Here is a 15,486-nt window from a genome sequence, read left to right as displayed (position 1 = left end):
AGGGAGAGGTTAGCATGGTCACTAAATTCTGTCATCCTTATATTTACCTCCACTTGATCATTCTTTCTATTAATAGATTTTATTATATGATCTATCACCGAGGTGCCCCCCCCCCCCGTAAATGTCGGGATTATTTGACCATTATTTAGGGTTCTCTGTGTCCTAATCTCCACCTGCAATACCATTAACTGGTTATTCAGAGCATTTCCATAGACGGTGTGCTTAAAATGGTCATTCAAGCCCTCATTTTGTGAGATTTGTTGGCACATACGATAATCTCCGTTCTTGCATATTGCTATGATTAAATCGCCTGCCCATATACAGTAAAGTGGGTTTACTTGTTTAAGTATTATATCCTCTGTTTCTTCGAGGTCTTTTACCACCTCTTATGGGGTCACAAAATTGTTGTTATAAAATTTATTATCAGCCAATTTAAGCTATGGTTGCTATCTAATATGATGTGAAAAAAATGGCGATTTATTAACAAAGCATGCCACTTTAAATCTGATGGTGTTAGATATACACGTCTGCAATCCCCCTTTAGCTCTTCCTTTGGTCGATGGGATGGCCGGGGTATTAAAACATCAATAACTATTAAGAAGAATGGGGTCCACTTCCCACATCGCTTGGAAGCATAAGATTTGATAGGGAGCAACTACATTATACCACTCCTTGTCTTTTTTTGGTCTCGCCTACACAGCTCGCATGCGCTGCATAGGAGGAGACCTCTTGTAATCGATTTCGGTTTTTAGGCCAAAAACGTGCACTCATTGCTTTCAATGGCAACACATGCACGTTTGGCGATTCCCTTGCGGGAGCGAGCTTTGAAACCATCTGTTTGTAATTAACTTTAAAACTGATGGTGCTCTTGCTCGCTCCCGCAAGGGAAACACTGTGTGCGCTCTGGGACTCACATTACTAGATGTCTGCACAAGAGTTTTATCTTTGTTTGTGAGTGACTCACCATTCGCTGTTTTGTCAATCATTAGGGATTTTAGCATTCCTTCTATTGCAGTCAAACGTGAAAGTACAGGCTATAGCAAGGCTGTTAGTTTCTGTTAAAGTCTCCTCAAGAGATCGCGGCATCATTAAAGTTGGCACATTTTGCTGGGGTATCTGCTCTGTGGCAATTAAGGTTGGGGTCGATTTCCTTGATCTTTTTAGTTTTTTGGGGGTTTATTCAGTTTTTGAGGCGCTCTTTTCCTTTTAGGTAGTGTTTTTCCCTTTGCTGTAGCTGAGAATACTAGGAGACGGTGATGGAAAAGACACTGGTAATTGATCCAAGTGGTCTGGCCCAACAGCCCCTGCCTGTGCGTCACTGTATTCCAGTACCTCATTATGACCAACCTCTATTGAGTTACCCCCTCCACCCAGCGACAGTCTCTTCTCCATCAGTGCGATTTAATTCTCCATCTGTGGTGGCTTTCAGCAAAAAGGAATCAAATTTAGCGTGTGGACAGGTGGGCACCTTCAGACTAGCTGGAGATTAGTATAGGATGTCACCGCCTCTTCGAAATCTCCCCTCCACAGGCTCACGTAGCCACTGTTATGCCGCTAGTCTGTCACGTCCACAGTCCAGATGGTCACTGCAATCGTTGCTGGCTGTCTAACTGAGCCGGTTTGAGGGCTTATTGGGACTCACCCCCTTATAAAATATCGTATTATTGGTCCTTTCATGTTCGTGTTGTTGGCCCTTGCAGGGTTTCCTCAGCCTATCAGGGCTCTAGGACTGTGTGGCTTGGAATCCTGTGCGGAGCTGTGCTTCTCGTATGAGTGCTGGGGGGGGGGGGTGAAGTGGACCGTCCTGCCGCGCCGGCCTAAAGCAGACCACTTGTAGGCATACGGGAGGAACTGCAGCTTTAGCCTGCTCCCCCACTCCTTTCCTCACATTGTTGTTTGCCCTCTGAAAGGAAGAGCCGGCTTGTCGCCGCTTACCTCTGTCTACCTTCACGCTGCTGAGTGCAGCCGCAAGATCTTCTTTGGGCTTGAGGCACGGGGCTCGCGGCTGGCAGGTATGTAGTTCTTTGCAGGTACTGGGTCACGTTCACGGCCCTGCAGAGCAGCGGCTCGGCACGGCTCGGCAATACAACAGCAGTCCGGTAGCTCAGAGATCACTATGAAACAGTTAATAGAGCTCTAGTAATGGTTTTGCAGCTTAAATGGTTAATGACCTTTTTTTCCTGCTCTTCATAGTTTCATTATTTACCAAGAATGCTTACATTGAACCGCAGTGTCTTTGATAGACTCTCAAGCTATGCTTTATTATGATTACATAACCTTGCAGGGTGGTGACTTTGGCACTGGCTCTACTGAAAGCGGGACTCGATTCCCCCTACCTCTGGCATTGATTTGTTCTGGGCTGATTTAACTATCAAATTTGTTTTCGCTGATGGCAACAACAAAGTTGATACTGGTAGTTTTTGGCCTCTAATAAAGTACTTCACTGTTCTCCCTCTCATTCCCAGTGGCCGCCCTATGTACCAGGTTGTGCTGACACTCTTGCGCTTCCTGGCCTGGAACTACTTTGCCGATGTCCAGATGGAGGTGCTGAAGCTGACGCAGCATCCTGACAACTGGAGTGTCCAAGCTCGGTGGCGGGTGACGGGGCTTCCCTTCCATGTGCTAATGTTCCGTTTCTACAAGAAAGATAAGACAGAACTGTACAGGTGAGTGTGGGCAGCAGCCTTCTCTGGGGATTGTACTGTCAGGTGCTCAGCGAACATCTGGTCATTCTAGTCTTGAATTCGGACATTATCAGTTTGTTCAGAAGTTGTGAGAGAGAAACTCTTGCTCTTTGATAATTTGTGCTGCGTTTGCTCCTTTCACTGGGTCCTTTTTGTTTTACAGATGCTATGATGCCCATTCCACATTCTTTCTTGGCCCAGACGGCTTGATCTGCTACCACAAAGTGGACAAGGTGAGGCAGGGCATGCTTTAGACTATAAATAGGTTGTTGTGTGAGAGTCTCTGTTCTCTAATATTGGCAGGAGGAAAAATCAGAAAGTGAATCTCATTTATCCACAACTTGAAAAAGTAGTGTGTTTCCTTTTTATCTTGCAAGTCCCTAAATCTGTAATTTGTTGGTCGAAAGGGGAACCCTCTTTTGTGGCTCAATGAACTATGGCTTTGAAAAGCTTAGAAGACGCTCCCCTTCTGTATTGGTTGAGGAATCCATTTATGCTTTTCCTCCGTTTCTTCAGATACTGTAAGAGATCCGCTAAGCTGATTTGCAGTAGCCCGAGGCCCTGGACATATGGTTTGGGGTCAGGGCAACAGGTTTTCATGTGTATGTTGTCTTTGGGACAAGTAGGCCTAACCCCATGCAGCAAAAACCCTTTGTCTGCCAGTTTACAGTACCACATTATGGATCAAGGAAGGGCTTTGACTACAGTTGAGGTAATATTTGTGTCCATGTGTTGATGCTGTTCAAACTTGTATTTATGGTTCATTAATGCAAAGCCTTTTTAGGTCTCTGCTAGCGTGGCTGCGCACCTGCGCAGCTCGCTCGGCGAGATTTTATGTTTTGGAGGACTTTCAGTAAAGTGCTTCAAGCCACGCCCCTCTTTCCCAATGGCCGGTGTCACCGTTTATGCTAAATGGTGGCCAGCCATTGGGAAAGAGCTCTTTGTGACGTAGACTTTTCTCTTTTTCAGACAGCCCATTTGGACGGGCTCTCCTGCTTTCCTTCTGGCATAAAAGCTTTCTTATCTTTTTGGGGCCATGGGGCCATGTGTTCAAAACACATGGCCCCATAAAGACAAGAGATCCTCTTTTACTTTCGGGACCGCGCCGCGCTTGTTCTCCTGTTCTTGGAAGGGTCTGGACGTGTTTGAGGATTATTTTGGTGGGAGCCGCTGCATCCACGGAGCAAAACTGATTGATAAAGGGCGCTCTTCCATATGAGGTAAGCGGACCGTGTGTGTGATCAAAGCCCGGGGTTGCGCTGCCTGTCTGTTCGCCCGCGGACGGCTGGGGCTGCGTGGAACTTGTGCTGGCCGGGGCACTTCTGGACAGAGGTCAGAGCTTTCGTCCGACGCAGAGGCTGAAGAAGGCGCTCAGTGCACTCCCCTGGAGGAGGCACGTGGTGAACTCCCTAACACAGGCAGGGTGAGGAAGTTCACAGTTTCATGGTATCATTAAAACCCTCGGGTGCTGTTTACTAGGCTTTCTCGTTCGTATCCCTTGCCACATCTGTACTCGTGTTTGTGTCACAGGCTGCGGCTGACACCTGTGGTCCTGTAGGGAGTGAGGTAGTGCAGTCGTCATGTTGAGTCTTACTGGTCTCACCGTGCTGTCAGTACCCCTCGACCCCCATCTCTGTACTCCTCATTTCCACAGGCTTTCACCCTGCAGGAACAAGAAAAGATGAGGTGGAAGGCGCGCTGGCTTATAATCCCTTGTCTGGGCGGTCAGTATCATTTGCTCTCTAGCTCTGTGCCCCTTCCCTTCCGTGGGCTCCATCTCTAAGCTTTGACTTTAGAAGGAATGACAGGGTGCAGAAAAGAGACTGTACTTTACATCTTCCTGTCCCTTCCCTACTTTTCCGAGGCCCTCCACACCATTCCCTCCCCATCTGTGCGCGCCCCTCTCTCCCTGGGGTTCCACCTCCAAGACTTGCCCCCGCAGAGAAGAGGGTGATGAGGAATTAAGACTGAGCATTACCGCTCCCTGCCTTTCCCGCACTACACCGGGCCCTCCCCGCCCCCTCACAACTATGCCCTCTTCCCCCTCCCACCGGCTTTACCCCCAGGACTTGTCGCTGCAAGGAGTGGTGTAGTGCAAAAAGCAGACTAAACGTTCTAGCTCTCTTCACCAGGCCCTACCGTTCTCCTACCCCTCAGCTCTTTCCTCCCTTCATTGGGGCTGCACCTCCAAGACAAGTCCCTCAGAGAAGGAAAAGAGTGTATGTAATACTGTTCCGTGCACCCGTTGGCGACCACCCCCCACCACACTCTCAGTGTTGCACTGCCTTCCCTCCGAGGGGCTCCACCTCCGAGCCGCGTCTCTGCAAGGAAATATTTAGTGCAGGAGCAAACCGAGCATTACAGCTTCCCACCCTCCCCCATCCTTTCAGTAGACCCGCTCCGTGATACAGCGGCAGCTATATTTCAATCTGTCCATCAATTATGGATGGTAACAAATAAGAGGTAATTTAGTGTGCTCTAGTTGCAATGGCAGCAATAGCCCGCTCCGGGCTGTGTCTGGCCAGGAGAGCCGTGCTTTGTTGGAGTGTAACGCGGCAAAACATTTTTTTGTCTCACCGCTGGAGAAACTGGAGCTGGGTTTGCATTGATTAGAATGGGTTGGCAGGCGCTTTATAATTAATACACACTGACTGCAAGCGAAAGGTCACCCAGGTACTTCGCGGAGGGTACTACTGCAGCCTGAAGGGGCCCTTTCAGGCTCGGTGAAGTAGCGGCTTGCATTGTCTCGTTACCATGTAGAGCTGGTAACTAGATGGGTATATTTCTGGAATCATTAGTGGCGCAAGCAGCCTCGCCTTCCCAAGACGTGCCCTTCAGGTGAGCTTTCTCAGATTAAAATGAACTAGTTCTTGGTTTAAAAAAACATTGCTCCTCTCGAAAAGCACAGAAACATTCACACACTGTTGAGACTAATATTGACTATATCAATAAGTACCATTTCGTGTTATTGTATCTAAATGCATTTTATGTGACAGTCTTAAACTCTGGTATTGAACTGCCCCGCTGGCACTTACAATACAGGAACTTCATAAGAGGAGATGTTCATCTGAGGACAGCGAAGAGCGTCCTGGTAACTCAGGGTGGTTCTTCTGTTTTCCTCTTCCATATATCCTGTCATAGCACGCTTTTTTGTAACTCATTTACAGATCTTAATGTTGGGGCCTTGATAGATCCCGCCTGTTGGGTACTAGCTGCTAAAATCCTTTTTGATTTGTAGGTAGGTCTTTTATAGAGCATATGTAATTATGCAGTGGTTGCGCATGGTTTCTCATAGGTGATTTGTTGCCAGTCTTTCTCGTGTGGCTCACAGGGCTCTCAGTATGAGGCCGTGCTGCCCCCCCCTCTGCTGGGGAGAACAGACGCCCCTTTCTTTCTCTCTAAACACAACCTTCGTGGTGGTTTACCGTTAATTCTGTACATGGCATTTGCGTGCGAGCGGGGCTGAGTTTAATTGCCATGGGTGTTAGGTTTGGTCCAATTTATCACATAAACATTTGCTCCAGTTTTCCGAATTGAAACCGCAGCCCAGCTTGGCTGCTCCAGTAGCAGAACACGAAACTTCCCGAGCCCCGTTCAGCTGCAGGCCGCATCAGAGTCCAGGCATTGGCTTTGTGAGCGGGATAGATGAAACCTGGCAGAAAACTGCAGCCCCGGGCATCAGAACCTGTTATGTGTCAGGAAGTGCACCCTTTGTCTGCATGTGTGGCTGTGTACCTCGCCCCTCCCCTTTTTGCGTCCCCGGCTGCCCGCTGGCGATGGAAATGCTGTCATTCCTACAGGCATGCTTGAGTAGCAGTGTTGGCCATCGAGGCCATGCCCCGCTGAGATAGGTGTGTGAATCCTGCCTATCTGTGGTGTACAGACCACTCCAGCCTTTTGAGTACGGGCGACTTCCATGTACTGATATCAAGTTCACTGTGACAAAATAGCAAAGCGGAGCAAGGTTTTATGTTTGTTATAGTGGTCATGGAAACAGTTTCTTTAATGCGTATGCTTTTTTGCCTGCTGTTGGGCGTTTCTTTTTGCGCTGGGCATTTTTGACATCTCCTGCGATGTGTTCATATTGTTAAAACTCGATGACTATGCCACTTTAGTCAGTAGCTGTGGGCTGATTTAAAATTTTACTTTTGCTTAAATGTAGTTTTTTCTTTGAGTGAATTTCATCAATGCTTATTCTTGTCCGGTTTATTTTAAGCAAACGAAACAGTAGTAAATGAAACATGGGAGCATGATTTTTAGTTTTGGTTACTCATTTGCAAGGGTATGCGAATAGCGCTTGGAGGCACGCACGGTGATGTGGGTTTAAGGCTAACTTTATGACATTTTTTTAATTGCCAGATTGCACACACAGCGCAGAAGCCCGCACTCCGGATTTAACTGCCAATCAAATACACAGTATCAAAGAAATGGCAATCTATGCATCATTTTGCATCATTTTTAGTCCAAAAATAATATCAAACTTAACAATTCTACATCCCACCTCCCCTCGCCAACCCCCGTCCCCCAACTCCTCCCACCCGGATCCCACCCGCCCCAGTCGCACGACATCCTCTCACAGTTCCTACGAACCAAGCTTTAGTCTGATAATGTACACACACCTTCATTTTGGCCCCCTTTATGCCACCTCCAGAGCAACCTCCTGTTCCAACGGAGGCTCCAGCCACAGGCCCCGTTAGTCAGCCCACCGCTTCCATATCCGGTAGTGCTTTCGTGGGCAGGCTCGGGCCACAAAGATTGGCTGTTCCAGCCCCATACAAAAGACAAGCCCCTTCTTCCACACCAGAACCGAGGGAGCTCGGGGATCTTTCCATGCTTTGGCTACGTCTCTTTTGGCCAAGGTTAGGCCCAGTAACAGTAAATGCTGCTTATACACGTTACCCCCCCACCACTTCTAACACATGCAGCAGACCTAATTGCGGTGTGCGAGGGAGTTCCCACCCTCGGACCTCAGACACACAACCCCACACCCCTTTCCAGAACCTAGCCAGTGAGCTACAACTCCACACCGTGTGGATTAACGTCCCCACCTCCCAGCCACACCGGAGACAGTCTGTGGATGCGATGGGGCCTGCCCGCCACAATCTCTCTCTTGTAAAGTAGACCCTATGCAGGTATTTGAATTGGATGAGCCACAAGCGTATCGATATGGCCGCACCTCTAGGGGCCGCCAACGCCTCCCGCCAGTCCTCCTCCTCCAGTGCCCCCACATTCCTCTCCCAGGACTCCCGAAGCTTCTGCAGTGTTGTGGAGCAATGTGTGACTAATGTCTGTTAAATACGAGATATCTTCTTATCCCCGAAGTCCCCCATAAAGACCTTGGCCTCTTATGGACTAAATTCTGGGAGGGAATCAAGACCTTCCAAGCTTGGTGTAATGGCATGGCGCAATTGCAGATATTTAAAGAATTGGGACTGGGGCATATCATACTCTTCGCGTAGATTCTGGAAGGATTTGAGTCTTGTTCCCGACATTACATGTCCTAGTGTCGAAATTCCGATATTATCCCAGCCCCTGAAACCCTGGAGAGCCGCCAGAGCCGGCAGGCCCCCATTATGCCACAACGGGGTCTCCTCATTCAACGTGCCCCACCTTCCCATTCGACGTAGTGCCTGCCTCCAGATCCGAAACACTACCTGGGTGACAGGCGGCAACCTCCTTCGCAACTGCGCCGCGTACAAAACCGCATGTAGAGTGTTAGAGCCCATAAGATGTCGTTCTAGGGCATATGCTGGGTCCCCACTATCCCCATACCACCATTCATTCAGGACCAGGAGATGTTAGGCTCGGTACTAGGAAAGGATATCGGAGGTTGCCAGCCACCACAGTATGTTGACAAAAAAAAGTGCGCAGCGCCACCCGCACCGCTCTTCCTGCCCAAAGAAACTGCCCCAGTGCCGAATCAACTTGCCGGAACCAATGGGGTGAGATCGGGTTGGGGTGGTTCTGTAGTTGATAGAGTAATCTGGGAAGGGCCACCATTTTAAAGATGGCCGACCTGCCATAGATAGTATGGGGCATTCGGGACCACGTCTTCATTTCCGTCCGAACCCGATCCCAAACTGGCACCAGGTTGCGCTCCCAGGAGATCGCAGGAACCTCAGAGATACACTCCCAGGTATTTAATACCCCCAACTGCTACCTGTAGCGTGGATGCCCAGTCCCCCACCCTGGAATGCTCCCCCAGCACCCATAGGGTCGACTTACGAGGATTCATGTATAACCCGAAGATTTCGCCAAATATCTGCATTATCTCAAGGATACGCGGCCCGACCTACTAAAAATTGTGAGAAAAAACAGGACATCATCAGCAAAGAGTGCAATTCTATACAACGGCTCCATGGCCAGGGCGAACAGGTACGGCGAAAGGGGGCGGCCCTGCCTGGTGCCACGCCCAATGGAAAATTTAGAGGAAATAGCCCCTGCCACCCTAACCGAGGCCGCCGGGTCCATGTACAAGAGTCGCAGATATGACGGGAAACGAGGCCCTAAGTTAAGCCGAGGCAAAAGCGCCCACCGGGTAGACCCAGCTCAGTGAATCGAAGGCCCTGTCAATATCCGCTAGGGACGTGCCGCTTGCCTCCCGGTATCTCGAACCGCCGCCACCACATGGGCCCTGCGAATATTGTGTCTAGTTGCCCTATTGGGCACGAACCCGGCCTGATCCGGGTGAACGAGCCCCACAATGTGGGGTAGGAGACGGTTAGCCAGTGCCTTAGCTAGAATCTGAGCCTCTACGTTAAGGAGAGATATGGGCCGGTATGACGCATGTTGCTCCGGGGGCCTACGTGGCTTGTGGAACACCACCACCTCAGCATGCCTTCAATCTGCGGGGAGGCAGCCCCGTTCCCTGGCTTTTTCTAGTGCCGCTCTGTAATGCGCACCTAGCTGTAGATGGTATTTCTTGTAAAACTCGCTCGGAAACCCATTGGGTCCTGGAGCCTTTCCGGTATTAAGTTCTCCCAGGGCCCCTCCCAACTCTTCCACCGTCAATGGGAGCTCGAGGCGTTCACGCACCTCATCTGTCACCGCTCGTGGTGGCAAATCTGCAATACATTTTTCTACCATGTCTGGCGGGAGGCACTCGTTCGGGGCATACTGAGCGGCGTAATATGTTGCAAAACTTTCAGCCAGCTCCCTCGGGTCTGTGATAGTCTCCAGCAGCATCCAGGATCCCCGGTAGGGTCTGCACCTGGAACGTGCTTTGGCAGAGCCGATGTAACATCGTTCCTGACTTATCCCCCCACTGATAAATCCTGCTGCGCATCGCAAGCCATACCTGGCGCGCCTCATCCAGCAGCAGGGACGCATAGGATTGCTGTGCCAAAAGAAGTTGCCCCACCACCTGACTTTCTCCATCTACACTACAGCGGCGCTCCAGGACCTCAATGTCTGCTGCGGCGCGGATTAAGTTAGCTTTACGCTGCCAGAGCCTATCCGCACACCATGCAATGTCTACTCCCCGCAGCGTGGGCTTCAGGGCCTCCCACACCATCTCTGCATCCATGACCGATCCAACATTCTCCACCAAGAAGTGTGCAATGGCCTCCCCCATGTGTTTCTGATAGTCCTCGTTATGAAGGTGCCATGTAGAGAGGTGCCATCGAAATGGCTGCCGCCCTCTATCTAAGGTAAGTTCTATGGTGACGGGGGAATGGTCCGAGAGCCCCCGCGACAGCACAGCCTCCGACTCCACCCTTCCAATAACTGCTCGAGGGGCAAATATATAATCTATTCTAGAAAAGGATTTGTGGACTGCAGACATGTATGTATATTCCCGCCCATGTGCATGTAAATAGCGCCACGTGTCCACCCAGTCCAAGCTTTTAACCATGTCCCCTACTTTAGTGGATGCTCCGGCTGCCCGCCCACCCCCAGGCCTATATCCATCTACCAGTCCATCCATGACATGGTTCCAGTCCCCCCCTATCACCGCTGGTGTCTCAGGAATATCAGCCCAGACTGCAAATAGCTTCTCCACCAACGACCACTGCAGAGGAGGCGGAGCATACACACTACCCAGCACCAGGGTCTCCTCTCCTACCATACCCCTGATGAATATGTACCTGCCCTGCGGATCAACCCATGGAGTAGAGTGAACATAGGAGAGTCTGCGGTGTACCAATATGGCCACTCCCCCGGAGCCTCTGACAAATCCCGCATGGTAGACCTGCTGGTAGCCAAAACACTGTAAGCAAAGTGTTTTGTTGCCCAGTAAATGGGTTTCCTGCAGTAACAAGATATCTGCACGCTCCCTTTTTGCCTGCCGCAAAACAGCCCCCCTCTTAACCTTGTCCAATACTCCCCGCTCATTCCAGCTAAGGACACGTAGGGATGCTCTGGGACCTAAGGCCCTAGTCTCTGTACTTGCCATCCGGAAACAAGGAATGGAAATGCCCATATGATGGGCCATGGAGGTGCATACAAATTCTTGTGTTCTCTTTTTCTGTATTTATAAAAATACTTTGTTTGTATAAAAATTATAAATTTCACCATATCTGATGAATTTTTTGAAACAATGTTATTTGAAGTAAATTTATGGAGCATATATTTATAAAAATGAAATAAATAATATATACCTTGTTGTAATATTGCAAGTTATGGTCTTGTTCTTGTCACCTATTTTGTAGTAGCTGCATTTTTCAATTATGTGGTAGGTAAGGGAAAACTGTTCTTTCTTGTCTGGTGCATACAAATGATCCATGAAGACGCCCCAACTGTCGTGCGACCCAACCCAAACAAGCCCCCCCCCCCCCCCCTTCAAAACAATGAACTGCCCTCCCCCCACTCCCATACATCAAAAACTGAAGTACCTTTCGCTGTATGGTCCGCCCTCTGACCCAAACGTTGGACCTGAGGCCGTCCACACCAATGGATCCCTCTCAAAATGCCCATATACCCAACTACCCCCCAATAATCCCTAAGCAAGGGGGGAAAAGGGTCTGCCCCTCATACATCTCCCCCACCGCTCCACAATCATCACATTCATCGTGTACCCAGAGACTCTTCGGCCCTGGCTCTCTCCCCGAGCTTCTCTACAGTGGCTCCCCAGGCATACCAATCACTGTATAGTCACAGTAGTGTCAGAGTCCCTCCTGCCTGTGTGCCAGGAGTTCAGGGATCCACTATCGGAGGGTCAGGGGTGTCCTTCGCCCCTCCCGAGGTGGAGCGCCTCCTGGATCTGGAACACAAATTCCCGCGACCCCCGGGCAGCTTGCGACTGCGCCCCACTCTGCGAAGAATCTGAGTCTATGCCCGGCGGGGTATGCACTCTCTCTTTCACTGTCTCGTCAGTCCATTGAAATACCTCCTCCGGAGTATCAAAAAAATGGGTGCGAGACTGGAACACCACCCTCAGGCGGGACGGATAGAGCAAAGCATAGGGGAGCTTGAGGTCCGGAAGGCGCGCCTTTGCCGCCATAAACGACTGCCGCTTTCGTTGCACTAATCTCGTGTAGTCTGGAAAGATGAGAATCTGCTGATTTTCATACAGGAGGGGTTCCTTCGCCCGTGCCTGCTGTAAGATGGTATCATGATAATTCAACAGTTTGGCAACAGGGTAGTACGAAGAGACAGGATATTTAGTCGGATAAGTAGCGGGCGGAACGGAGCTCCACTAGTTTGCGTCCGCCGTGATGGCCCGCTTAGCCACGACCCCAAATTTTTTTATTTTTAAGGAGCTGTTATAACTAATGCATAGACTCGACCTCTGCGTTTCATTTGAGATTGTAGCCCGGGTTTACAGACCCTTTTTTATTTATACATCATTTATAAATTGCTATTTGCTGGTGTTCACTGCTTGCAATTGTATTTCTCTTTATTTTAAACGAAGGGACGTTTCACTCAATACTTCCAGGAAAGGCAACACATAAACAGTTTTCGCGTGTTACATATAATGATTTTACTCTAGGGCTCTGGTACACAGGTCACGTTGGCCTTCATATACCCAAAAATACCTTAAAACTGCAGAAACTCCTGCACGAAGCTTGGTCATTATACCACTCGAGTATTGAATATATAGTTTTTGAAACAGTTTTATTAGCAATTTTTCATTATATACAAGACAATTACTGTTATGCTTTAGACATTTGCGATGTTACCGTCAGCATTGTAGTCATAGTATTTGTGACATTTGCAACAAATCTGTTGCGCATCTTAAACGGGTGCCATTAGCATTTTTTACCTACTATCCGAGCATTTTGTGGATAATTCACTCTAGCAATGACAAATACATCCAGAACAGTGTCCGGGTAAAGTATTAACATTGATATTGTTTGGCCGTCTGACTTTAATGTACCACCGGAAGAGAGAGATTATTTCACTACCGTGCCGGAGCGCAGGCAGAATCCCAGGTGATTGCTCGTATCGTATTGCAGTCCCTTGTTTTTTTTTTTATTCCAGGTGAAAAGGGAGGGAGGCAGCGGGCGTCGCAGATTAACCTCTTCCCCAGTAGCTCGGGGAAACAAGCATTGAAAATGCAATAGGTCTTGCCTTTTATTAAGTTAGCCATTTGCTTTGCTATACAATACCATTAGGAAAGCAAATGGCTTTAACTTAATCAAAGGCGAGACCTATTGCATTTTCAATGCTTGTTTATTAGGGTGAGAGCTCTAAGTAAATGTTGTAAGCTCGAACTGCATTACTGACAGTTGTTCCAGTATAAAAATGTGTACACGTTTTCAAAGTTTAGCAATATGAGGCTATGTATAATGGTCCCAAAATAGTCTGATTAGAAGCTTGAAAGCTAGATTGATGATTTTTTGCTTTAAGAAAAAAAAAATTCACAAAATAATGCAAGTGGGGAAAAAAACATTTAGCTAAACTTCTGTAAAAGTTTAGGTACCATTTTTTTGCAGCATCAAGAGACACATTGACAAAACCAGAAGGATGACCATCAATTTCAGACCTACTGTCTTTGACAATCTTATTGAAACTGGTTACACTGATTTTACATTATGAATATTTTTGGGAAATGCTAGCATACATCAACACATTTTGCTAAATGATGCTGCAAAGAAATGGTACCTAAAATTTTACTGTAGTTCAGCGAAATGATTTGTTTTTTCCCACTTGCTTTTTTTGGTGAACATTTTATTTTGAAAGCAAAGAAATGTCAATCTGGTTTTCAAGCTTCTGCAAATATTTGCATCTAATCAGAGCATATTCTGAGAGCATTATACATAGCCTCGTATTGCGAAACTTTGAAAACGTGTTCACATTTTTATACCGGAACCACCGTTGGTACTGCAGGCGAGCTTACAGCATTTATTTAGAGCACTCGCCCTAATAATAAAGTCTTTGCATTAATGAACCATTAATATAAGTTTGAACAACATGGACACAAATATTACCTTCACTGCAGGAAATGCCCCTCCCTGATTCATAATGTGGTACTGTAAATTGGCAGCCAAAGGGTTTGTGCTTCTGTGTGTTAGGCCTACTTGTCCCAGAGACAAAATACACATGAAAACTTGATGCCCTTGACCCCAAACGATATGTCCTGGGCTGCGAACTATAGGAATTTCACATCCCTGCAGAGCTTGTGTTTAATTTGGCTGAAGTGTTCCATCTTGAAAATGCTAAACATGAGTAGGGTTGGCCCTCAAGAACTCTTAACCCATTAGTGAGAGCATGCCCAGGAATCCTTCCGACCCATGGCATGAATGTGGCATTTCTAGGTACCCACTACAGGACACTCTTGGATCAGAGAAAGAACATAAGTGGTCTGGATCTGCTGACTGTGGTAGGAGTCCTGAAGGACTGGCCTGCTCCCACTTGTAACTAGGAAAAATAAGTTTATGCCAAGGGTCAGGCTGCTGAGCTGTTCAAGCTACAGAGATACAAGTTACAAGAGACCTCCTTGCAACTGCCCAGTTCCCAAGTGCCATTTGGACTGGACCCTGCTGTTTTCAGCCTCTGCCTGACACCCTGCACGTTTCTAAGGCCCTCTCCTGTGGTTCTAGAGTGCTTAAAAAAGCTGTGGTGAAAGAATAGGTCAGGAGGTTTACTCTTTGACCAGGATGAACCTGGTTAGTGTATCCCTCCCTCCTCCATCACGGCCTGCCTCAAATTGACTTAGTTTGAGCCTTAGCTACCGCCTCGTGTTGATTTAGTGACTTTAGGGGGTTCTAGGGTTGTCATTGTTCCTTGAGGTAGGAAGTCGCCCACCCCAAATAATGATCTAATTTACAGTACATGTTCTGCCTCCTTCATAACATCCAAGGTGTTAATTTGCATGCATTGCTACAATCGTGTATGCTGGAAAAGCTGGGTGTGGTGGTTGGTGACACACACATGGAAACACAAGTGTATTTCTTCAAAGTAACAGTGTCCCTTTTAGAATTATTTGATCTGATCCTGAACTAGAGTGTCCAGGATATCATTGAAGGTGCCAATTTCGTATAAACGTCATTGCCCCTATAAGTTTTGTCCTATTCAGATATTACTGTTGTAAACTAATATCTGGTTGAGCCATCTAGCTGCAAATTCCTTACCTTTGATTCACCCAGGCGTCAGACATGATCCAGAAAATGTTTGCGTGAGCAGTACACCAAGCACCAGTAGGTTGCGTCAGTCGGCTCTGCGACACCTATATAGGCGCGCTGATGCCAGTTGTATTCTTTCCACACCAGTTAGCTCTGATCCAAAGAAAGCTATGCCTCTGTCATTTTTTTCACTATTCTTGACGTTTTGTCGAGTTCACTTTTTGAGGAACTTTTCTTTCTGGTGTGTCGAGGTGATGTCTTCGAGGAAGGCAGGTTTTAAACTATGTGGCACCTGTCAT

The 15,486-nt window shown here is 48.0% G+C and overlaps 1 protein-coding gene across 1 annotated transcript in view; it reads left to right on the top strand.

Annotated features, from left to right (window-relative positions):
• Positions 1-15,486, top strand: part of C5H6orf136 (chromosome 5 C6orf136 homolog) — a 99,045-nt gene that overhangs the window by 78,000 nt on the left and 5,559 nt on the right. Inside the window, exons 4-5 of the mRNA XM_086920704.1 lie at positions 2,466-2,666; positions 2,848-2,917. Coding sequence (XP_086776830.1) covers positions 2,466-2,666; positions 2,848-2,917 — 271 coding nt within the window. The remainder of the gene's footprint in view (positions 1-2,465; positions 2,667-2,847; positions 2,918-15,486) is intronic.

Source organism: Lissotriton vulgaris, chromosome 5 (assembly GCF_964263255.1).
Source record: "Lissotriton vulgaris chromosome 5, aLisVul1.2, whole genome shotgun sequence".
NCBI classification, from domain to species: Eukaryota; Metazoa; Chordata; class Amphibia; order Caudata; family Salamandridae; genus Lissotriton; species Lissotriton vulgaris.
This window is presented reverse-complemented; position numbering and strand designations above follow the sequence as displayed.